The sequence below is a fragment of the Lissotriton helveticus genome, chromosome 2_2 (genome assembly GCF_964261635.1).
Source record: "Lissotriton helveticus chromosome 2_2, aLisHel1.1, whole genome shotgun sequence".
Classification (NCBI taxonomy): Eukaryota; Metazoa; Chordata; class Amphibia; order Caudata; family Salamandridae; genus Lissotriton; species Lissotriton helveticus.
In genome coordinates this window covers 80,272,855-80,299,093 of record NC_136060.1, presented here as the reverse complement: position 1 = coordinate 80,299,093, position 26,239 = coordinate 80,272,855, and the positions used below count along the sequence as shown (strand labels likewise).

At 47.4% G+C, this 26,239-nt stretch overlaps 1 protein-coding gene across 4 annotated transcripts in view; it reads right to left on the bottom strand.

Annotated features, from left to right (window-relative positions):
- CNOT7 (CCR4-NOT transcription complex subunit 7) overlaps positions 1–26,239 on the bottom strand; it is a 354,347-nt gene that overhangs the window by 283,354 nt on the left and 44,754 nt on the right. For all 4 annotated transcript variants that reach the window (XM_078678131.1, XM_078678130.1, XM_078678132.1 and 1 more), the window contains exon 3: positions 10,129–10,322. In XM_078678131.1, coding sequence (XP_078534257.1) covers positions 10,129–10,322 — 194 coding nt within the window. The remainder of the gene's footprint in view (positions 1–10,128; positions 10,323–26,239) is intronic.

Genomic DNA, 26,239 nt, shown 5'->3' with positions numbered 1-26,239 from the left:
ACTATGTCTTCAAGACAGCACATGCGCACTGCCTTGGCTCGACCTAATCAACACATTTGCTTAGTCATAAATTATGATGGAGACTTGGATTCAAAAGGGCATTCCCATTATTTTAGATTTTTTTTATGCAATGTATTTATAACAAACATCACTAAAATTTAGAGTGTGCACAAGTCAAACACACACAATGACAAAAAATATATAGGCTAAATGAATACTTTTGAACAGTCTTAGAATAAAATATGAATTTTAGGGCTATTCTTTTGAGCAGTCAAATCATAGCAAATACACTATTTTGGCAACAAATTGTCCTTTGGATGTGAAGGAAATCCCCACAGGAGCCCCAAAAACAATTGATTTACTGATGTCTTACTGTGAGAAATTGGGTTAATGGGTGAGGGGGAAGTCAGCCCTTCTCAAGCAACAGCCACAATCCTGGTCAGGGTGAACCACAAAAGTCACAAAATGATCATGTGTCTAAACCTCTGGTAACTTGGCACAAAAGTAGTCAGGTTTAACTTGCAGGCAATGTGTAAAGTATTTATGCACCACACAAACAGTAATAAAGTGAAAGCACAACACAAAGAAATCCTATACTAAGTTAGAAAATAGAGTTAAATGTAATCAATTTGACACCAAACAAAAATCCAATCATTAGAAATAGAGATATGCCATTTCAAAGATTTAAGGTAAGTATAGCGCCTAAAAGCTCAAGATGCCACTCGCAATTGGTCATCTGGTTACGCAAGACCGTGTGGTACTCACAAGTTCAGGCCGAGTACAATGTAGTTGCGGCTGGATAAAGGGACTAGGTTAGTCCCACTTAAAAAGTTACCTTCTGTAGTCCAGCGTAAAGAGTTTTATTCATGGTTTAGGATGCTGCAAGGAAGAGTTTTGAGGATGGTTGTTGCTGTGGCGCGAACACCAGGCTGGGCATCGCTGTAGCATAAAGATTCTGTCTGGGGTCACGGGAACGTCATTGTTTCATTATGGCAGTCGTCACGGTCTGTTGATGCGTTAGGGCAAAGTGCAGATCTTGAGATGTCGGTAGTCGCTGGCGGTTGTAGTCTCGTGAAGTCTTGTTCACCGGAGCTTCGTGTTGGCAGTCGGCAAGATCTTGGAACAGACGGATCCATTTGCAGTCACAAATAGCCCAAAACTTTAGGATTCCTTCTTTTCTTAAAAAAGGAGCTCAACAGATGCCACACCAAACAGGTCCAGTCTTCCTTCTCAGGAAGCAGGGCAGACCCCTAATTGTGTAAATTAATACTCTGGCATAGTTCTACAAGGTTTGCTTTCCCACCCATGGGAGACACAAGTGAACTTAGTTCAATGCATTAGTGCTGAATGTGAAAGACAGGTATTTTAGTACCAGCAGGACCCCACTCAAAGCATAGTTGAAGTGAAGTCATTGCTTTTGGGTTATTAAACAATCCCTGGAAAAGGATCAGGGGCACAATGGTAACAGTAAACCTATTTTGCTCCTCACAATATCACACACAAAGCACTGAGAACGGATACTTAAATAAAACTCTTTATTACAACAGGGTGAACCTGCTTCCTGGTACATCTAAAATGATCACACAGGATATTTTAAAGACAGCAAGAGGGCATGTTCGAAAGAAAAATAAAATTAACATTTCTAACATGGTTAAAATGTAATCTGGGGGGGGGGGGGGCGTGGCTAAGCGTGCCAGCATGGCGGACGCAGACTAGTGTAGCTCCGTCCCGTCCGCCACTTATCCGTCGTCTCATCCTGTCCCCTCACACCGCTTCGAGGCCCTGAAACACAGCTCTGGCTCCGGACCGAGGGGCGAGGCTCCGGTGCCATTTGTGGGACGCGGGGGCGCCCAGAAAGTCAGCAGAGCGGAGCAGCGGCTTGGGCCTGGTCCGAGCCAAAGAAGCCGGGGCCTCGATTTTCAGGCCTCCCGGACCCGACGTGCAAGAGGCGGCCACCAAGAAGAGGAGAACAGCGGGTGGGCCGGCGTTTCCCGACCATAGCCGGCGGGGGCTCCGTACCCCCCCAGAGAGCTCCGAAGGTTTGTGGGCAGCCAAAGTGAGGCCCGATCCTTCCTGGGCAGAGGTGCTGAGGCCTGGATGTTGTGAAGCCCGAAGGTAGGCCGTGGAGCCGGGGGGCCACAGTTTGGCGCAGTTGGAGGAGGGTAAACCTGCGGGGCGCTGGCAGGGGCTCGGGGGGGGGCAGATCGGCCCTCGGCGGAGATCAGTGATCGGGGGTGCCTACGATTAGGGGCGGAGCCCGGCACCCCCCAAGTGCGACGCTGTGGTGGGCTGAGGCCCTGTGAGGAGTCAGAGCTCAGAGACATCATATTCGCCTGCAGAGGCTCTGGGGACCCTGGACTGGGGGTGACACCGGCAGTGAAAGAAGCGACATAGTAGGCGGTCGTCAGCATGAGGGCACGGGGCGTATTTCTGAGGTGAAGGGCCTGTATGGGCAGTAGCGGTCCCATAGCTGTTGACCCACTGTGTTGCGGCCCCTGGCGCTGGGCCCCCTGGTGCAGGCCCGACCTGGGCGCCCGAGTGCTGGACTGGCACACCGTGCCCGGTGACATTAGGATCCTACAGGTGGCCCAAGAGAGCAGCAACAGCCCTCTACTGCGGAGGGTTGAGGTAAAGGGTGGCGGGCCTTGGAATCGATTGGCTGGCCTGCCCCGCCGGAGCCTGACCGGGGGTCCCGACAAGGAGGGGTCTACACGCGCACTGAAAGATCCGTGGGAAGCAGAGAGGGTCCTGGTGGACAAGACTGGACTGTTGGTGAGTGTCCCTGAGTGCCGCCCAAGATGATGAGAGGTGGGAGCGGTGGGGGCGCCACAAAGCATGGGCCAATTGATAAATTCACAGAGCCGAATGGAGGGGCCGGGGCAGCAGGGGGCCCTTCAAACCCGGGACCAGATAATGCAACACTGTTAGCAGCTATAACCCAATCCAGGGATATGTTGGACGCGAAAAATGGGGCTGTGGGAGCGGACGTTACTCTACTATGTCAAGACTTGCACAACGCCGTGGCCCGCATCACGGAAGCCGAAACAAGGCTCTCGGGAGTGGAGGATGATGTGGCGACCCTGAAGCGCAAGGTCGCCAACATGGAGAGTATCCAGAAGAATCTAGCACTCCGGGCAGAGGACGTGGAAGGGCGGGCTCGGCGGAATAACTTGCGCTTTGTTGGGCTCCCGGAGGGCTGCGAGAAGGGCAGCATGGAGAAATTCCTGGCTCAATGGCTGACGAGTTGGCTTCCACCGGACTCCCTATCCAACTGTTTTGTGATAGAACGGGCACAGAGGGCTCTTGTTCAGAAACCGCCAGTTGGGTCCCGTCCCCGACCGGTCATTGCCAAACTCTTGAACTACCATGATCGCGACACTATTTTACAGCAGGCACTGGCAAAATAACCCATCCTCTATGAAAACCAGCGGGTCCTTCTTTTCCCTGACTACACAAGGATGGTGCAACAACAACGGCAGTCGTTTATGGCGGCAAAGGCGCGTCTTCGTGACCTCAAGCTCCCATATGCCCTGCTTTATCCGGCTCGTCTGAGGCGAGTATTCCAGTCTCGCACCCACTTCTTCGACACTCCGGAGGAGGTCTTCCAATGGACCGAAGAGAAAGTGAGGGTGCACACCCCGCCGGGCATGGATTCGGACGCTACGCAGAGTGGAACACAGTCACAAACTGCCAGAGGGTCACGGAGCAGGGGGAACTGGCGTTCCAGGTCCAGAAGGCGCTCCAACTCAGGGGGGGCAGAGGGGGGCTCAAAGAGTGCTTCTGATCCTCGCATAGTGGATCCCCGATCGCTGGTCCCATAGGTAAGGGGACCATAGCTATAACTGAGGGTTACACTGCACCCGACATTTCTGTGGGACCAGGGTAGTGTTGCTCTGGTGGAGAGCTCGGACCAAAGGGACTCTTAATGTATGATGTAGGCGATATTCGAGAGTAGCAGGGTGGGGGGAAGTAGGGGGGGGGCGGGTCCTTCCCCTAGTTTGGGACTTGCGGAGGGGGGGGGGGGGGGAGGTTGGTCTATGGACAGTTTGGGGGGGATCCATTGGTGGGGCCGGGCTCAGGTCCTATGTTGTGGGCCTGGGGCTACCTCCACCGCAATAGGTACTTCAGTGTTTTTGAGGTATGGGGATGGGAACCGGGTGTGGGGGGGGGGGGCAGTTTTTTGTTTTACAAAGAGGGTCAGTTGGGGTAAGGTCACACGACAGTGGGGACGTCTCCTTGTTACATTTGCATGCACCTAAATGGCCCAGCACGTTGGCAATTCTTTTCATGGTTTACCGATGGCAGGCACGGCGGCTAGAGTGGTAGGTCCCGGAGCATCCCTTCGAATCCTTAGCTGGAATGTGCGGGGAATGTTGGACCAAATTAAGAGGGGCGCTGTACTGAGACAGGCCAAAGAGAGCGCGCTGATGTATTACTCTTACAAGAAACCCATTTATTGGGTACCAAAACACTTTGCTTGCAGCGATTTGGCTACCAGCAGGTTTATCATGCGGGCTTTGTTAGAGGCTCCCGGGGAGTGGCCTTTTTAGTACATCGCAGACTCTCCTATGTTCATGCCACTCAATGGGTTGACCCGCAGGGTAGGTACATATTTATTAGGTGTAGAATTGGGGAGGAGACCCTGGTATTAGGTAGTGTATATGCTCCACCTCCTTTACAGTGGTCCTTGGTTGAGAAGCTCTTTGCACTTTGGGCCGACATTCCCGAGACACCAGCGGTGGTGGGGGGAGATTTGAATGATGTCATGGATGAGCTGGTAGATAGATGTAGGCCCGGAGGTGGGCGGGTAACTACAGCATCTACTAAATTAGGGGACATGGTTAAAAACTTAAGATTGGGTGGAAACGTGGCGGTATTTACACGCACTTAGGCGGGAATACACGTACCTATCTGCAGTCCATAACTCCTTCTCCAGGCTAGATTATATCTTTGTCCCACGAGCAGTTATTGGCAGGTCCGATAGCCCCCCTGGCAGAATAGCCGCGGGGGCTATCGGACCATTCCCCTATAAGTATAGAGTTAATGCTGGGTAGGGGGAGGCAGCCATTTCGGAGGCACCTCTCCACATGGCACCTTCAAAACGAAGACTACCAAAAACACATGGGGGAGGCCATTGCCTACTACTTGGTAGAGAATGTAGGATCGGTCACAGATGCCGGGACGGTGTGGGAGGCCCTGAAGCCCACGCTGCGGGGAGTGGACATTGCGTGGTGCGCAGCTGCGCGCCGGCAGCGCAAAGCGGACTTAATCCGTGCCGCGGCGGACATCGAGACCCTGGAGCGTCGTTGTAGCGTAGGTGGCGAAAGTCAGATGGTGGGGCAACTCCTCTTGGCACAGCAATCCTACTCGTCCTTGCTCTTAGACGAGGCACGTCAGGCGTGGCTAGCGACGCGCAGCAGAATTTGTCAGTGGGGGGATAAGTCGGGAACGATGCTGCACCAGCTTTGCCAGGGTATGTTCCAGGCTCAGACATTGCCGGGGATCCTAGATGCTGATGGAGACCCGATCACAGACCCAAAGGTGCTGGCGGAAAGTTTTGCGTCATACTACACGAACCAATATGCCCCGAATGAATACCTTCCAGCGGATATGGTAGACAAGTTTATAGCGGACCTGCCACCACGGGCAGTGTCGGACGAGGTGCGTGAGGGTCTCGAGCTCCCATTAACGGCGGAAGAGTTGGGAAAGGCCCTAGGAGAACTTAACACTGGAAAGGCTCCAGGACCCAATGGGTTTCCGAGCGAGTTTTACAAGAAATACCACCTCCAACTCGGCACACCCTTCAGGGCGGCGTTGGAAGAAGCACGGAAACGAGGCTGCCTCCCCGCAGACTGGAGACATGCAGAAGTGGTAGTGCTTCAGAAGCCGGGCAGGCCTCTGGAGCAACATGCTTCATACAGGCCCATATCGCTACTAAATATTGAGGCAAAAATTTTAGCCAAGGCGCTGGCTAATCGTCTCCTGCCCCACATCACGGCACTCGTCCATCCAGATCAGGCCAGGTTCATGCCCCATAGGGCTACCAGACACAACATTCGTAGGGCCCATGTAGCAGTGGCGGCAGTTCAAGAAGCCGGGGTGCAGGCGGCACTCCTCCTAGCTGACATCGACAGGGCTTTCGACTCACTGAGTTGGGTCTACCTGTTTGCGTTACTGCCCCGGCTTAACTTAGGGCCTCGTTTCCTGTTCTATCTGAGACTATTGTACACGGGCTTGACGGCCTCGGTTAGAGTGGCAGGTGCCTTATCTAAATTCTCAATCGGGCGCGGCACTAGGCAGGGTTGCCCACTCTCGTCATACTTATTTGCCCTGGCCATGGAGCCACTGGCGGCATGGGTGCGTATAGACGCACAGATTAGTGGTTTCGAGTGGGAGATGGGTCCGTCTGATAGAATTGCCCTATATGCGGACGATGTCTTATTCTTTCTTACCAACCTTCACAGATCGGGGCCACGTATACTTGAGATAATGCAGATCTTTGGCGAAACCTCAGGCTTGTACCTGAACCCCCGTAAATCGACCTTGTGGGTGCTCGGAGCGCAATCCAGAGTAGGGGACTGGGCTTCCACGCTACAGGTAGCAGTTGGGGGCATTAAATATCGAGGAGTATTTATCTCAGAGGTCCCGGCGATCTCCTGGGAGCGCAACCTGGTGCCGGTTTGGGATCGGGTCCGGACGGAAATGAAGACATGGTCCCGTATGCCCCTTACTATCTATGGCAGATCGGCCATATTTAAAATGGTGGCCCTTCCCCGGTTGCTTTATCAGTTACAGAACCACCCCTATCCAATATCACCCCAATGGTTCCGCCAAGTAAATTCAGCGCTGGGACAATTCCTTTGGGCTGGAGGTGCGGTGAGGGTGGCATTGCGGACATGTTTTCTTTCAACGTATTGTGGTGGTTTAGCGACCTCAGATATCCTCTCCTATTACCAGGTCTCCCATCTCTTGGTCCTGAATGAGTGGTGGTACGGGGATAGGGGCGACCCAGCATATGCCCTGGAATGACACCTTATGGGCTCTCATTCCCTGCATGAGATACTGTACGCAGCACGGCTTCGGAAGAGGTAGTCGCCGGCTACCCAACTGGGATTTCAGATTTGGAGGCGGGCACTGCATCGCATGGGATGGTGAGGCACGCTGACTGAGGAAACCCCATTGTGGAATAACAGTCGCCTTCCTGCCCTGGAGTCCCTTCGGGGTTTCAGGAGTTGGGACAATAATGGGATTTCAACGTTAGGGGATGTAATGTCGGGAACAACACTTCAATCCTTCCAGGATCTCCGAACGGAATATGACATGCCCCGGTCCCAATTTTTTCAATTCCGCCATGCCATTGCACCGAGCTTGGAAGGTCTGGACTCCCTCCCAGAGTTTAGTCCGTTGGAAGCCAAGGTCCTCATGGGAGACATAGGAGACAAAAAGATATCTCGCATCCATCAGACACTAGTCACACACTGCTCCACAACATTACAGAAGCTCAGAGTCATGGGAAGGGGATGTAGGGGTCCTGGAGGAGGAGGATTGGCGGGAGGCATTAGAGGCCCTTAGGAGTGCAGCTATGGCGATGCGCCTGCGGCTTATCCAATTCAAATATTTACACAGGATCTACTATACCAGGGAGAGATTGTGGCGGGCAGGCCTCATTGCATCCCCGGATTGTCTTAGATGTGAGAGGGAGGTGGGGACGTTGATACACACTGTGTGGAGCTGTAGCTCACTGGCCAGATTCTGGAAGGGGGTGTGGGATTGTCTGTCCGAGGTTCTGGGGTGGGAACTCCCATGCACAGCGCAATTAGGTTTGCTGCATGTGATGGACGAGGTGGGGGGGGGGGGGGAACAGGTATAAGAGGCCCCTATTGTTATTAGGCCTGACCCTTGCCAAAAGACACGTAGCTAAAGCATGGAAAGACCCCCGAGCTCCCTCTGTTCCAGTATTGAAGAAGGGATTCGATTTTTGTATGGGGCTGGAGCAGCCGATCTTTGTAGTCCGTGGCTGCCCACGTAAGCATTATAAGATATGGAAGAGGTGGGCTGATTATAGAGGCTTGTGGCTGCTGTGGAGATTGTATAAAGAGCCATGATGGAAGATGTATGTATATACTAGATCAAGAACTGATTTGCAGAATAGGGGAGACGATGTGCTGTGACGGGGGGGAGTTGACACTTAAGTTTCATACTATTGCCTGACACAAAATGATGTAACGATTGCTAATTCATTGATGCTTTGTAAATGATTGCCAGCCTACTCCGGAGTGCGGGGCGCTGCGCTATGTGTGCAATCTATCAAATAAAATCTGGTTTCAAAATGTAATCTAAAAGTCTAACTGTCAGGTGCCCCACAAGACTTACCTCTGCTTGTGACGCAATTCCGCAGAGACGACAAGAGCACCCGTCCCTGTACCCACCTGACCCTCGTGGAAGGTAAGACCCAGCAGGGATGAGATGGACGCAGGGAAGGGAGCCAGGGAGTAGAGGCTAAACGATAGCGTGGAGCTGGCGGGGTATCCCGGTGTCAGCTGGAAACCAGAAAAGAACCAGATCAGATAAGGAGCCAGATCAGAAAAGAACCACCCCACAAAGGCACACACAGAACTAATATCTCTCTAGGAACTCACCAATGCTTCTGGAATCGTGGTACCCAGATAAGTTCAGCTCCGGATAAGGATAGCCAAGGTGAGGCGCTGCTGCGCGTTGCACCCAAGCTTAAACCAAAAGAAAGCGCTCCTGCGCAGGTGCAAATGAATCAAGTCAAAACTGGAAAGCAAAGCGCTCCTGCGCGTGTAGCAGGGAATAGAACGTAGTCATTCAACATGTGGCATCCCTGGTAAGTAACACAAGCTATTTACAAAACTCCTGTTAGCAGAGCTATTTCCCCATGTAGCGCTCCTGCGCGGTGGGGAAACCGAAGTCTTAATGAAACAAACCCAAAACAAGCACTCCTGTGCATAGGTCCTTTAACCCCCTTCAAGGCGCTCCTGCGCGGCAAGGGTTAATGAAAACAAAACAGGTACTTGAAAAACTTACTTGACCTAACTTTAAAGTACTTGACCTGTGAACTGGTATCAATGCAATTTTCACACAGTTCACTTAACAAAATCTTCTAACTTCAGTCATAGAAAGAAAAGTAAATGTTGGAAGACAAATCGACTTTTGACCTCGGTCTCTGAAAGCCGACCAAATGTGACAAGATAACAAGATTTAAAGGTATCCTATTACTCATGCACTTTGTGAGCAATAAAGATGCCATTAAATCTAGCTATCTTGTCACATTTGCTCCGCTTTCAGAGACAGAGGTCAAAAGTCAGTTTGTCTTCCTACATTTACTTTTCTTACTGTGACTGAAGTTAAAGGATTTTCAGCTGCCAGAAAGGGCTAGTAGGCCCTAAAAATAGCTCGTCCTGATTAAATGTGGCTCGCCATAGTGAGCTGGCGAGTGGATTTTTCAAGCCCTGAGGTATACCTGCAAAATATTACTGTGCACAGTAGGACAGGTGACTTTTATTAACCCAAGTTTATTTCCATCAGAACAACTTACAAACCCGATCTGGAATATTATACTACATCTTTCTTGCAGAACAATCTGAGTCTTTAACATATGAGCGCATCAACACACAAGTATACTCTATTCAAAACGATCTTGATGCATAAAATAAGTTTATACAGCAGATAAAAGGTAGTAGAGTAGATATGGACTTAAAGGGCCTAAATAACCTTAAAACCAACCGAACACCACAGATCCATAGACAAAAATCAATATTTAATAGAAGATGTGATCCGTTAATGCCAGTGATATGGTTCACATATTCAGGGTGTTCTGTAAAGTACTTTACAGAATATTAACGCATGTGTGTCAATATACAGCAATAAAGGTGAAATGATGCTCAAGTCTACAGTGGCCCCTTTTTTTATTGCCCCTTTCTCTCAGCCCGTCTCAAAACACAACAGAAAATGCCTTTAGTCTTGCATAATTTAAAAAACTAAGAAACAAAATAGATCATCCTTTTAAAATAACAATTAACAGTTTATGTATTCACAATGGCGGACCTGAGTGTCCCAAATTAGTTCTTCAAAAATAAATCGATTTAGTTATACAATGCCACTTACGTTAAATTAAATTTAAAATTAAACTGCCACGTTGAGGTTCCTGGGGGATATTCCTCTTGCTCATTCATGAATGTAAGCCCTAGCTGTATTATTTTCAGTAAGTCCACGTTACAGCGCAGAAGCTGATATTGATAATCGGCATTGCTTCGGAATTCTCCAATTGGTCGGGCAACAACACCTGGGAACTCTGTATCCTGGAAAATATAAAAAGTTTTTTTTTCAATTAGCTATACGATTCACGAAGACCGTGTAGCTCAGATTTTCTACTCTTAAAAATGCCCAGTAGAAAAACTGAATTATAGCAAGCACAAGCACTCCTGTATCAACACATGGCAAGCTATGAAGACGCTTGCACCCTGAATACATTTTGATGAGGCAATAATGCTTAAGAATTGAAAGATCCCTTCACAATGCAACAATAAGAGAAACAGTATAGAGCACTCATTGCACTGAAGATTCAGGAACTGCAGCCATCATACTTTTTGAATAGATTACACTAGTATAAACATTTACCACAAAGTACAATGTCCACAATATGCGCCTTAATTTCCCCTTGAACATGGGACATTCTGGAGATGATGGCTGGGGCACGTGCTCTGCCACTGGCTCCCCTTGCAACAGAGGACGAGGACATTTTCTGGTTTCATGCTACTTCACCGAAGGTGAATGGAGATACTTACAGGTGTTGGGACAATATGGATAATATAGGATTTGATTGCGATTGTGGGCAAGACATGACGTTGGGAAGTTAAGTCACAAGGCTTTAGTCATACAGACATAACCTTTTTAGGCACCTCACAGCAGATTTACTGACTGACTACAGACTATGTAGACATAGATCTTTCTGCCTGGCTCGAGCCCTACTGCAGTGTGAGGTGGGATAGGATGCCAGCTTGAGAAAGTCTGGCTCATTTCAGACATTTCTACAAGGGCCTATTTGAACCTAAAGGGCAGGGAATGCGTTTTCTGACTGATCATCATCTATGTCTGAATTTCCATTAACTCAGACACTCACCTATTTTCATTAATTTCATAAAAAGAACACAGTCTATAAGGGACTGAGGTGCTAGTGCAGTTTGTAATGTGGCCTTCCTATGCATAATTTGAGTGTAACAGGGATCAGAAGACATTAGAGATGAACATTTGTTTTGATTGTGTTCCTCATTTTAGAAATTCTGGGTAGATTCTTGCACTCAATTTTGAGCCCTCTTTGAAACTGGTTTATTCTTAGAAATGAATAAGGGCACATGATAATCCTTAAATGAAGGAGGACAATTCAAGATGTAAAACTGTAAAGTCTTTCAACTACTTTCATGTATCGGCAACTCAATTAAGGTAATGAATGTGAGGTGGGCAATTGTATTCCAGTAAAGCATAGCCCAGAAAATGTAGGAATTGATTACTTTGAGTATTACTCCAAAAAACTGGTAAAAATAAAAAAATAAAAATAATAAATGTTGGTAATTCATTGTGAGTAGAGATGAATGAGATGAAACAATATCAAGCTTAACTGACACCATTCCTTGCAGCAGATTATTAGGGGGATGCAAAGATATAACTTTGCCATCCTATGAAAACAGCAGGTACTAATAACTACAAATTTTGGACATCACTCATATTGAAATCAGGCTCAAAGCAAATGTGTTAGCAAGAACCAGTCAGGGTGAAGCTGGTAAAAACCACGGCGTAAAAATCAAATAGTAAAGGATAAAAGTAGAAATACTGAGATATAGAGGACAAAATGAGGTGCCTATTGAAAGTCCAAGTAAAATCATGAAAGAAATTCCGCCCACAAAGTCATGTGGTTGAACAAACAAGAACCCACACTGATATGGTTTACAATGCGAATGTATGACAGACTCCCGCATGACTTTAGCACGCTGAACTTTGGAATAGTAACATTTACTATTCCAACTCCAGTCTGTGTAACAGTAGGGATGGTGTTGACTTAACATCCAACACCATTCCACCAATGCGCCCCCTCACGCAAGTCGCTGCAACCACTTGTCTGATGAACAAATGTGCAGTAACAATGCCTTCGTTCTATTGACCGTGCTGTAAAGACACAGCATGAATCCGGCTTCTTTCTAAAGGACGTTCCTCTTACAATCCTGATCACCAATGTGAAGGAGGTACTTTCCATGGTCAAAAGAAACCATGTACTGGAGCCGATACTGGAGGAAGGACTGCTGTGACATGCTTGCGGAAGACCCAACTTTAAGGATCAAGAGAAATTCCAACACAAGGCCTTCCCATACATTTATCAGGATTTATCTTGACGCAAAACCTGCACTGTCACTGACAAAAACCCACGTCAGAGTTGAAGGGCACGGTCTCGACAATGATACAAAATATACCTTTATGAAACCCAACACTCGAGACATGGTAGGTATTTTTGATGAATATTTCATATACTGCAGAAACATTAGCAGAAGAGGACACTATATTAACCACAGACTTTAACTCGATACAAAATCTTGAGAAGTATAGAACATTAAATAGGAGGGGAATCCACCACAGCAGGCTCCAAAAATACTCAAAACCAGGTTAGAGGTGGGAATGAGAGAAGGCAGACTTTTCATCCGAATGGAGTACACTATTCCTACACAGTGTGCCTACAGTAGGCAATAAGGACACTTTATGTATCAAGCACACTTTGATGAGAAAGAAAACAAGTTACTTACCTGTAACTTTAGTTCTCCAGTATTGGAAAGTTTCATAGATTCACATGCTTGAATCATTCCCAGTTGTCCAGATGTGAGTCCCCGGTATCTAAAAATAGCAATGCAAATCTATCACAAGCTAGAAACCAGGCCTAGGCCCATTCCAGTTTTGTAACATATCCACCTCTTTTTGTAAAAGAGACAAATTAAATCAGCAACCAATCAGACCGGCCTTACCCCTTGGAACCCTCCTTAGAGAACCTCAGACCTTCAGATTTTTGTTGCCATAGTGTCATAGGGTAACCAAATACATGCAGAAGGTCGAGCTTTCCAAGGGGAGGAGGGTGAGTCGCATGTGAATCTATGAAAGTTTCCAATACTGGAGAACTAAAGTTACAGGGAAATAACTTGTCTTCTTACTCCAGTATTAGAACTTTCATAGATTCACAAGCTTGAATCAGAGTAGCTAGCAGTAATGAGCACGTTTGTCGTTATTATTTTGAGCAACCATAAATCATGTACAGAAAATTAGAGAAATTAAACAATTCCTCAATTCAATTTTCATAAGATATCAAGACTACATTAAGTGTAACCCAACAGAAAATTTAAAATAGTAGAGAAACGACAAGAGGCATCATCACAGTTTACAAGCCCACAGAATATAATCAGAAACAGTACATGTATCAAATAATGTGCAAAAATCTTACGAAAGAAAAAGGAAGGAGGGATGAGAGGGAAAGCTCACCGCTACTGAAACTGGCTCTTCAGGACTGCTTGTCCCACTGCAGTGTCACTCTGCGTTGAAGAATCCAAGCAGTAATGTCTGATAAAGGTATGGATACTCTTCTAGGTAGCTGCTCTGCAGATGTCCCGGATACGTACCCCCGAAAAGAGGGCTGTAGAGGAAGAGACTGCATCCTCGTGGAGTGAGCACGGACTTTATCCTGAAGGGGTTTCCCAGCGAATTGATGACAATACTGGATAGATCTGGCAATCCAAGGTGCAATTCCTTGTTTAGAAAGGGGAAAACCCTTACATGGAGCACTGTAAGCCACAAAGAGTTGAGGTGACTTGCTAAAGTGTTTAGTCCTTTGGAGATAGAATTTTAAGCAACACTGAATGTCTAATGAATGAAGTGACCTCTCCGCTGGGGTTGTAGGTCTGGGGAAAAAGTCTTAAGAACCACTGGTTCGTATAAGTGAAAATCCGAAGGTACCTTGGGGGATGAACTTCGGGTTAGTGCGGAGCACTAACGTGCCATTTTTGAACTGCAGAAAAGGTTCCTGGATAGTGAGTGCTTGCAATTCGCTAACCCTTCTAGCCGATGTAAGAGCCAGCAGAAGATCCATCTTCCATGACAGGAATGTCAAGTCTGCCTTATGGATCGGCTCGAAGGGATGTTTCATGAGATAAGCCAAGACCACGTTAATTTGCCACAATGGTGGAGGAGGCTTAACTGGAGGGAAGACTCGAAAAATCTCCTTCATAAATTGTTTAATTATTCTTGCTGACCATAGAGAAGGGCCCAAAGTTGTTCTCCTGTAACGAGAGATGGCCGAGAGGTGAATCTTAATGAAAGCATGAGCCAGGCCTACTTTAGCCAAAGACAGGATGTAAGGCAGGATTTCATGGGCCGAAGAAGAGAATGGATCAACTCCCGATTCTAGGCACCAGTAACAAAATCTTTTCCACCTGATGCAGTACGTCTTGTTTGTACTCTGAGCATGAGCTTGGGAAAGGATTTCTCTACATTCTGCTAACAGCGTTAGGTTGAGCAACTCTGTGCTCAGGAGCCATGCTGATAATTGCAGGGATTTGGGATCCGGATGTAGTATCTGGCCCTGGGACATTATCAGTATTGACGGGACAGGATCCAAAGGAATCGGATGCTGTACTGACAGAAGAAGCTTTGTTTACCAGAACTGGCGAGGCCAGGAGGGCGCTATGAAAATCATTTTGCAGGGTTCAGCCTGTAAATTCCTGAGAAGCTTCGGGAGAAGAGGAATGGGGGGGGGGGGGGGAGTATACAAATGCGCCTGATCATGCCATCGAAAACGCACTGCCCCAGGATCCCGGATGGTGATGCCAGCTTGCGAAGTACCAGCATTTCTTGTTTTCCGGTGTCGCAAACAGATCCATGGGCGGTTTGCCCCACAGTCGAAATAGGTCGTTCAGTATCCTCTGGTCCAGCTCTCACTCGTGGCAGACTGACTTCAGCCTGCTTAGCGTATCTGCCGTCTTGTTGAGATTCTCTGGAAGATGCTCCGCTTTCAGAAAGACACTATGAAGGATCGCCCATTCCCAGATACCCTGAGCTTCCATAGACAACAGACGGGATCTCGTGCCGCCCTGCTTGTTGACATAATGCATGGCTGTGGTATTGTCTGTTCTTATCAGAACCGATGAACCTTTTATTCTCTGGAGAAATGACTGTAGGGCTAGGTGAATGGCTCTGTGTTCTAGCAGACTGATGTGGAGTAGACGACTATGCTGTTGTCATCAACCACTTATCTATAGGTCCTGTAAAACCGCTCCCCAACCCTCCAGGGATGCGTCTGTCGTGATTATCTGAGGAGCTGGGGTAAGCAAGAAGGATAGACCTTGGAAAATGTCCTCCCTGCGAATCAACCATGGAGCGGCTTCTTTCAGAGGTGTAGTGACCGTGATTATGTGTAGTAGTACTTTATTCGATAACATTTTTATCATAAAAGACATTCATTACAGTACCAAAAAAGCCACCAATCCATACATGCATTCAGCTATAGATTAAAAATACAAAAATTTACACACATTATTTGATAAAAATAGTAAAATATACAATAAAAACGCAATATAAAATTACATAAAGACAACGTACCAAAGTCCATAAAAAGAGTCGTCTATTGGGGCTTGAACTTTATCCTGCGCATGAGAGTCTGCCATGCACTACCCAAAAACTTTGCTACTCCACAGATCAAGACTAGGGAGGAAGTATCAGTAATAAATACCCGCAAGGCCATCCTGTGACACCTAAGACCCAGCTCCTTACATATTGGCTTTAGCCATGTCTTTCTTGCACCCCCGTATGCTGGACATGCGAAGAGGAGATGAGCCACAGACTCTTTAGGGGCAGCCCACCCAGGGCAAGATTTAGCCGGAGAGCTTGAATTGTTCCACCCTTCCGTAAATTCATTCACCGGGAGGGTCCCAAATCTTAATTTTAAATAGAGTGATCTATTCAGGGGTTTATGTATGAAATCGAAAAACGGTTCAAGTTTCCTTCCAGGTTTAAACTCTAGGAACCGCTCTGAAAGGATACCCTTTCCCTCTACATAGGTCCTCCTCCAGTACCCAATCCCAGTATAATTTCTTCATTACTTGCTTGGGAGGAGGTGCTTGGTTAGCTCATACTTCATACAATCCTAATTTTAGGACCAGCTGTCTAAGATTATTCAACCACTTGATCTTATTACTCAAATTGAGTGTGATTAATTCGTCCAAGACAGCCGCATAGTTTGAGAGTTCTGGGGTCCTCCTTAGTCGAACCCAGTAAAGTAGTGGGCGCAGACAAGCTATGTCCCTTAATGACCGCCTACCCATATCTTGTCGTAATGGTTTTAACGGGGTGGAGGTGGGGAGTGACACCAGTTCACGGAAAAACTTATTTTCCGATCTCACTAGGTCAGTAGTATTCTCGAACCCCCACAACTCTGATCCATAAAGTGCCGAGGGCAGAGCTTGGCCTTCATACACAGAAAGGGCCGGAGCTACAGGTTTGCTCATTGACTCTCGCTGCTCCCGCAGGATCGCTCCAGATACACGCTTATGATTTAAAAGCATTTCGGGCAAATGGTCCCTCCAATTCATCAGACTGTTAATCCTTACCCCCAAATAGTCGAATGAATCTACCAACTCCAGTGGGGTGCCATTAAGGGAGACATTATTCTTAAATCTCTTAGAAGAGGAGAAGGCCATGAGCTTTGTCTTAGAGGTATTAATGGTGAGACCTCCACCCTTACAAAATGAGCTGAAGCGGTCCAACAGCTTTTGAAGGCCAGAGGGGGTTTTAGAAATCAGGAGGGTGTCGTCCGCAAAGAGCAGGGTAGGTGTTTTTTCCCCCACCAGGGATGGGGCGTCGGCTGGGTCCTCCCTCAAATGGTCCACCACTCCATTCACAAAGAGGGAGAACAGATCCGGCGCCATCATACATCCCTGACGGACTCCCCTACTCACAACCACCCTCTCTGTCAGCTGGCCCTGAGATCCCCATCTAATCCTTGCATAGTTCCCGTCGTGTAATTGAATACAAGGAGGGTGACAGGGAACCCCATTGTTTGTAGTACGTTCCATAACCTGGAGCGTGGCACTAGGTCGAATGCTGTTTTAAGCGGTTTTAAGATCTATAAACGCCAAGTACAGGCTACCCTTCCAGATGGTCACGGTCTTCCAATAAATAGCAAAAAAATCGGAAGACCTGGTCCATCGTGCCCACCTTCTGTCTAAATCCCGCTTGGAAATGGGAAAGTATGTTCTCCTCTTCTATCCAGGACCCTACCTGGAGATAATGACCCTGCCAACCACTTTCTGAATCACATCTATCAGACGGATTGGTCTGTAGTTGGAAGGGTCATCTCTCCCCCCCTTTTTGGGTCTCGCTGGCAATGCATCCGTAAGGATGCATTTGTCCAGCTGGAGACCAATAGCGATCACTCTGGGGGGAAGGAAGACAAGAGGGTGTGCAAGCTTTTCTTGCTGGATTCGTGTGCGCGAACGCGCACGTCCCGCGGCGTACACATGCGCGCGCAGACAGACACTCGCTCACACACACACACCCCCTCCCCCACAGTCACACACACGCACTCCAAGACACATACACACACACACACACACGCACGCACACATAAACAGGCCGCCCCCCCCCCCGCACGCGCGTGCACACACACATGCTCCCCCCCCCCCCCCCCCCGCGCCCGCCCACAGCTCAGCAACCCACTCACCGGCTTCCTCTCCTCGGCTGCAAGGCCCGGCACCAGGACTCTTCTTCCCTCCTTCGGCACCGGGGCGCAGGGTAGGCACCTGCCTGCTCCGGTGCTCCCAACACGGCTCCAATCGCGGCTCTTCCGTGGGAGGCGGGGTAGGCTCCCGCCCTCCTACTTCCTGTTTCCGGTTGTCGCGCCGGCCTGCCTGACTTCCTGGTCGCAGGCCGGCAGAGTGACGGCGGTGATTTGCGGTATTTATTTATTTAGTTATTTATGCATTTTTATATAGCGCGGACTTTACCCGAAGGCGGTATTTATTTATTTATGTATTTATGCATTTTTATATAGCGCGGACTTTACCCGAAGGCGGTATTTATTTATTCATGTATTTATGCATTTTTATATAGCGCGGACTTTACCCGAAGGCGGTATTTATTTATTCATGTATTTATGCATTTTTATATAGCGCGGACTTTACCCGAAGGCGTCGGAGGCTTCACAACAGGAACAGAAATGAAACATAATAAGAAACATTACAAAAGAACAGGTTGCAAAAACATACGTTACTTACATAAGGTAATAGTGACAATTGTGAGCAACCAAAATACATGAGGTAGTCAAAAGTGCACAAGAGGAAATGAAAGTGACAAGTGTGCAGTTATAAGAGAAAACAGAGTATGATTAGAGGTATAGTCCTGCAATAAGTGCTAGACACTCAGGCTCAGGAACAAGCGTTACATGGGCAAGGTGGCACTTGTGCAAGTATCAAAGGTAAAGACATGTGAGAGGTAGCAGCCGTGTGTTGCAAGGGCAGATTGGTGTGTGCATGTTACAAAAGGGCACCGAACACCAGTACATGGAAAATACTGCAAAAAGGCAGACCCTCCAATCACAGGCATACACTGGGAAGGCACTTCCATGGTCATGGAAAGTAGAAATTATCAGTAGTGGGAAGTCTTCCTCACAATAGCAAGAGGACGTCAATTACTTTTGGAGGTGTCTCTGGAGGAGGAGAACTTTGAGGTCCCTTTTGAAGAACAGGTTATGCATGGAAATGTACACACCTCCCAAGGACCTTTACAGTAAAGCCAGCATATTGGTACGTCCCTGGTAGCATGGGCCCGTCTAGCCCCAATTAACCTCTTCTTTATTGGTTTCCAATAGGTTTACTGCTTTCAAGTCGCGCCATACCACCTCGCCTTTCCATACAATAACTGATAATTGTTTTATACAACTTTGTGATTTTTATACATTTGTTACAGCATAATTTGGCCTCTTTTTTTATTTTTATTTTTTATACCCAACGCTGCCGCATACTATAGCCCAAGCTCTCTCTCTCTCGCTCTCTCTCTCTTCCCCACCTTTTCTCTCTCTCTCCTCCCCTCTCTCTCTCTCTCTCTCTTCCCCCACCTTTTCTCTCTCTCTCTCTCTCCTCCCCTCTCTCTCTCTCTCCTCCCCTGTGTCTCTCTCTCTCTCCTCCCCTCCCTTCCCTCTCTCCCCTCTCCCTCTCCCTCTCTCTCTCTCTCTCTCCTCCCCTCCCTCTCTCTCTCTCTCCTCCCCTCCCCCCAGCCCGGAATACAGTACCACTGTGATCACAAAATTCTTAAGCACCCTGCAACACTGGGGATTTACAGGAATCCAAACACCAGCGTAAAGTACTTGAACAACAATGACGTCTGTCTTATAAATGTCACAAAAAAATGTTAATATTTCACTTCTGTTCTTGGATTTTCGTGAAAATACAACACATATTGCATTACAAATGCAATAGGTGTCACATTTGGGGACAGTTAAAACTATTGGCATTGTAAATGACAAAGCTATTACTTTAGCTATTACTATAGCTATTTTCACAAGCAAGACATAAATACAAAAAATGTAATTCACAATACCAATGGCTCAAACTTTCCTAATGCGAGACCTATTGCATTGCAAATGCTTGTTAAACACTTACCACCTCAGCCCCCTTCCAAGAATCCGGGACTGGGTGGCCCCTTGAAATCAGGTTCATTGTTTGGGCAATAAGGTTTGCCCATGTTGCAGGGTCATTTAGAAGGAGATCCCCGGGAAGCCCATCGGGCCCTGCCACCTTTCCCGGGGACAGATGTTTAATGGCCGTTTTTACCTCATTAACAGAGAAGGGGTCTTCGGGAACCCTGAGTACTCTACCAACACTATCAAGTACTAATGGTAGAGAACATGACTCGACTGGTCCGCCATATAACTCATAAAAATGTGAGTGCCACTGTTGTTCCGTTATATGATTCGAGATGGGCTCTGCGCCCCCCACCCCCCTTCCTGGCTTTATTGATTAGGTCCCAGAATAGGGAAGAGTTCTTCATCTGGGAAGCGGATTTAAGATCCTGCCAATGTTGTTCATCCCATTCCCGTTTAGCTAGCACTAAGGATCTCGCATAGTCCTTCCTAGCCGCTCTAACTAGTGAAGGATTTTTTTTAAGCAAAACTGCAGTTAGCGCCTTCCTTTTATCCCTACAATGAGCCGAGTACCAGGGATTACTTGATTTTACCTGAGTGTGGTTCTGTCTGCCACTACTACCCTGTATGATTAAATATTGGCCCACTTTCTCTATTGCCCTTTTGTACACTAATGGGAAAGAAAGGCCCTGTGAACTTACAGGTTCAACTGCAAGTTGCTCTAGGTCCGCGATCATCTCTACTAAGTGCCTACTAATCTTGCTCAGATTCCCTTCCTGGGATTGCACCGTGATTATGTCCTCGAAAGAGCCTTGCGACTGATGCCACTTTAAGTCCAGTTGATCCTGGAGAGGACGCATCCGTAGCCTGCAGTGGGGTATTAGAGGAATGCAGGACGAAATGGATCTCAGAAGGGACTTATAGAGACGAACTGAAAGTTTCCTTTTTATGAGTAAGCAGGCCATCAGTTTGGTTTGCCTTTCCAGTGACGGAAATGCCCTGCTTAGGGATGTGTCCAACATGGCTCCTAGGAAATTCATATTCTTGGACGGGCACAAGTTTGACTTCTACCTGTTGAGGGTAAGACCCAGACTCTTGAACAACTTTGTACAGGCTGCCACTGAATTCCTGGCTGAGGCTTTGGAGGGGGCTTTTAGCAACCAGTCATCCAGGTAAGGGAACACCTGGTGCTTTCGTCATCTGAGGAAAGCCGCTATCGGAGGTAGAATTTGTGTCAAGATTCTTGGGGCCGATCTGAGGCCGAAAGGGAGGACCTTGAATTAAAAGTGGCTCTTGGCTACTGTAAAGCAAAGGAACTTCCTGTGCGATGGATGAATGGGGACTTGATAGTATGCGTGCTCTAGGTCCAACGTGGCCATGAAATCTCCTGAATTTGGAATTATGTCCTACAAGGAGATCATTCGAAAAGGTTACTTTATGAGATGGGTATTGAGCTCCTTGAGATCCAGGATCGGGTGCTATTTTTCGACAGTCTTTCGAACAAGAAAGAACAGAGAGTAGAATCCATTTTCCCTTTGGGATGAAGGGACTGGTTCTATTGTCTCTTTTAGCAACATCTGTTGGTCTTCTAGGTGCAGGAGATGAAGATGTTTTGTTAAGTGGGCACGAGGCGGAGTGTTTGGAGGAGGATGAACAAACTCCAACCTATGGCCAATTGAACAATGCTGAGCACCCAATGATCTGAGGTTATTTGTTGCCAATTTTGGAAGTAAATAGAAATCCTGCCCCCTACAGGTGTTTGATGAGGGGTAGGAACAGTAGTCAGAGCCTTCAAGCCGCTATTGACGTCTCAAAGAATCCTTCCCCTGACGTACAGCTCTGCCTCTAGGGGTCGATTTTGAATAGCTCGCTGACTGACCTTGTGGCAGATTATACTGCGAATGGTAGGACTGTGAAGCAGGTGAGTAAGAGGAGTACCTATATTGCTGGTACCCTCTTCTATATGAAGTAAGGCCTCTATCCCTCGCTCCCCGAAAAGGAACCTTGCGATATTGAAGCATCCCCAGCGACTTTGCCGTGTCTGTATCCTTTATGTCTTGGAGAGATTCAGCCACATGTTTTCCGAAGAGCGCTTCTCCATCGAATGGAAGGTTTAAGGTCTTGTTCTGGACGTCTGGTCTAAAGAAGGTAGCCCGAAGGCAACTCTGGTGACGTAGGGCCGCTGTTCCTGCCAAGGAAAGAAAAGCGGTTGTGGCAATATCCATTGCACAATCAATATCCGAGGAGGAGGCCCTCTCTTCTTCCAGGAGGATCTTTTTAGCTTCCGTTTTATTGTCCTCAGGTAGTTGATCAAGTAAGGAGAAAGATCACACCACATCTGGCGGTCGTAGCGGCCCAGAATCGCTAAAGAGTTAGCTGCTTTGACTAGGAGGCCTGACAGAGGAGAATCTCTTGCCCGCATTGTCCAGACGTCTAGCTTCCTTATCCGGAGGTGTAGTCAGAGGAGCTGCCGGATTTTAGACTTCCACTGCGCTGCCTGTGATATGACTCAGTCTGGTTTCGGCTGACTCACTAGGCAGGCCGGGCTATCCTCTGGTGCTTTATATTTCTTCTCCAATCGAGGAAGCACCGGGACCACCGTAGCTGGGGTCTTCATGACTTTAACACCCTCCTCCCAAACAGGATTCACAATAGGAATGGTTCTTACAGTCTTTTTATAGGGTTCCTTAAAATCATGTAGGAAACAGTCTGTCTGCATGAAAGGCATAGGTAGGTCAAACCTCTTGGCCGCCCTTTCCAGCAAATTATGGAAACCACCAATATCCCCTGGAGGAGAATCCACTGGAACCGGTGAAGGAGAAGAAGGAGTAGGGATAATATAATCATCTCACTCCCCGTGCGGGTCTGGAAGAACCGCCTCACCATGCTCAGCAGCCGAAGTATCTTGAGGGATAATAGGAGTTGTAGGTGGAGGATCATCTATTATTTGCAGCGGCGGTAGTTGCACCCGGGGGTGGAAGGCACAGAGGTTATTCAGATGGGAACTGAACCCAGTTCCGGAGCTGCAGCTGCTGTTGAAAACCTCCGTTTATAGTCTGATAGTATAAACTGCTAGTCCGAAATCAACGAGTTTGGCATATAGACCACCTCTTCTCGATATCCTCTATGGTAGTCCTGGGGAGGATCATAATCCTGTTCCTCTTCATATCCCTCCCGTGTAGTTCCGAAGGGCTATGGGCCTATCCGAAAGGACCGTCATCATCAGAGTCCTCCTCTTCCAGGAGGTGAGAGGGTAATAGAGGAGTCACTTTGCTGGGAGAAGGGACTTCAGGAGTCTCATGGTGCTTTCTCTATCTTCCTGTACAATTTTTCATTCCTGTTGACGATGTTGTCGACTGTGTCGTCCACGAAATAGATATGGTCATGGACAGCACCGCTGTTGATAACGTTGATGTTACAGTCATCGTCGACACTGCAGTCGTTGATGCTGTAGTCGTTTTTGCTGTCGATGGAGTTGGAACTGCCTTTGTAGACACCGCTAAAGCTCTCGGCAACAATCCCATCGTCGGAGCAGAAAAAAGTTTAAGAGACTGGTCCATGTCACTCTGTGTCGACGATGTAGATGACTGTTTCTTCGTCAACAGTGTCGTCGACAGCTTCATCGACGATGGTCACTTTTAGTCTTGACGCTCTTCCAGAGGAACAGAGGAGGGTTTTTGAACACCTTTCTTTCCTCCAGAGGGGATGGAGGAGGAACAGAGCTCGACTTCCTCACACCACTTTCTCCTGTTGTAAGTGTCTTCCTCTCCTTTACACCTCAGTGAGGAGATTCAGTTGGACGGAGCCTGTCCGACCCATGGGAGGTCTTTTTAGAGGCTTTTTGAGGGCACTCCTCAGAAAAAACAGGGTCAGATCTTCTACTTTTTTCAGACCTTCTAGAAGACGCAGCAGATGAGGCCTCATCAATGTCATCACTAGAGACTGGATCCCTCCTGGATTTTAGCTTCTGGAGCCAGGTAAGGAGACGTCCCTCAAGGTTTTGGTAGAAAAGGTACGACATACCTTGCAGTCCTTGGCCTTGTGGTCTGAATACAGGCAATATATGCAATCTTTATGTAGGTCATCTACATAAAGCCTCTTATTAGAGCAGGTGGCACAAGATCTAACCAGGCCTTTTTTCTCCTGGTCTGTCATGATGAAAAGGGAACAGGCCAAAATTGTAGAGTAATTTGTGAAACAAGTAGCTGAAGAATTCTCTCAAAAGTAGTAAAAAAATAAATAATAACTGAGCTGAGCTCAGTGGAGACGCCCTAGCACAACGTGAGGTATAAAATCTGAAGGTCTGAGGTGTTCTCAGGATGGTTCCAAGGGGTGAAGCTGATCTGATGGTTTGCTGAATTTTATTTAGTCTCTTTTACAAAAAGAGGTGGATATGTTACAAAACTGGAATGGTCCTAGGTCTGGTTTCTAGTTTGTGATAGCTTTGCATTGCTATTTTTAGATACCGGGGACTCCCATCTTGACGACGGGCAATGATTCAAGCATGTGAAACTATGACAGTTCCAATACTGGAGTAATAGGAAATAATGAACTGGCAAAGACAATAATGTACAAAGGTAAATAAAAAACACCATGGGAAATGGAGGTGTGAACTAGGAAGAAGTCAATGAGACATACCAGGGGTACGGAGGCTCAACCTACGTAAAGTACAAGCAGGCATAACAGAAAAACTAAGGCTACCTATAAATCGAGAGGTAGTCCAAAAATACATTAAATCCATAAAGACAACCTGGGAATGTGGGCTGTAGATGGGCCAGGCAAAATTATAAACTGCTTTTATCTTCCATAGGACCTGCCATAACCTGAGAGAAAGAACAATCTTGTATTGTTTGCTGCACTGCAGGCAGCACACAATGAAGGGAATGATTCAGAGTCACACCTCTTGCTTGTAAACTTACTAAATGCAGTAGACTCGAGGCATCCTTGGACCCAGGGAGAAGATTGGTGGGACCAGGTTATGAAGTAGCTCGTTACAGGTGGCACCTTGTAGGGGTGGGCATATAAGAAGCTGGCTCTTTATATAGAATACCAAAAAGAGGTATACTGTACAGAGAGTCCACGTATTCCCTTATGAGTGGGCATGGGCTTACTCTAGCAATCCCAAGGTGCTCTTTTAGGGGGCAGTGTGGTCAAGCAGCCTTAGGCTGGAAGGAAGGATATAATACATGGGATTCTGTAATCCCTGAAAAAAAGACACCAGCCTCTAATTTCTTTATAAATTGGACACTTGTACCCCACCCAGTCGCTGATTAAAAATGAATAGATGTCATAACTCAACTATTATAAGGTATTACCGTCGAGTTCTGACATCACAATGCCTGCTGCTAGAGACAGCAGCCCAGGTGAAAGGCAGGTCAGGTCATGGAGCATAACTGAAATAGTTGTTTTAAAGCAACGAAAATAGAATGTTAAGTTTCTTTCTTCTGCTCTTTTTTTTTAATCTTAGAATGACAAGCAGAGAGAACATGTTTATTTTTTGCAATCCATAGATAGAAGAAAGTTAGAATCTTTCCACATGTTTCTACACATTCAGAGATAGAGCTGCATTTTATCTATCTTTTTTAAACTGACTAGTATTGAACGGTTTCCAATTTCTGCAACAAATAACTAACAATTTTATGATGCTTTTAATTTTGCACTAGAAAGAGATACGCACCAAGGTTTTAAGAGGTTGTGGGAACTGATGCAGCTGGTTTTTATGATGGTGTGGATCTGCAAGGGAGACAATTGATTCCAATCAGGATGGGGCTAATAGGGTCAAATTTCTTCAGCCTGTGGATTAGACATGATGTGGCATGTATGATGCTCCGAAGGGGTGCCAACGAATAGTATGGGATGCCACGTATTAGAGAATTTCCACAACTCTGAGCAAACGTACAAGGGCTAAAAGAGCAATTCTGAAGTCGCTTTCTGAAAGAAACAGTTTGACTTTCTTTAAAAAAAGAGAGCTTGTTCCAGGCCGTCTGTTTTAGGCAATGTGTTTCCCGACAGTGAGGTTGGTGTCCACTGTGAAACCAAATCAAATGACATCTGGCAAAAGCTGGGTTTGAAGCAATCAAGGTTCATGTAATTGAGCCAGGTTTGTGCTGTATATTATTTGTTGCTCTTGGCAAATAAGAATTCGGTGTGGGTTCGGTTGAGCTTCAGATGGGTGCATGACACTCCAGTTTGGATGATGTGCGGGCAGTGTTTGAAGTGTGTACGATGTCTTAACCCCTTCGGGGCTAATGACGAGCTGGGCTCGTCATGGCGCTTACCTGTCGTGCGCTGATGACAAGGCCAGCTCGTCATCAGCCCCACCCTCCGGGGAAGCGCTGGCGCTCCCCCAGAGGGTCTCCGATCGTGGTTGTTTTGCTGGGGGCGGCAGCGGAAGAGCTTCCGCTGCCGCCCCCGCACCCCCCATGGGAATCCCTGATGACGTCAGCCCGCACAGCGCGCGCTGACATCATCAGGGATTCCCAGCGCTCAGGAAGCCATTTGCTTCCTGCGCGCTTCGGAAGAAGGTAGGTTTTGGGACTCCGGCGGGGGTTTGGG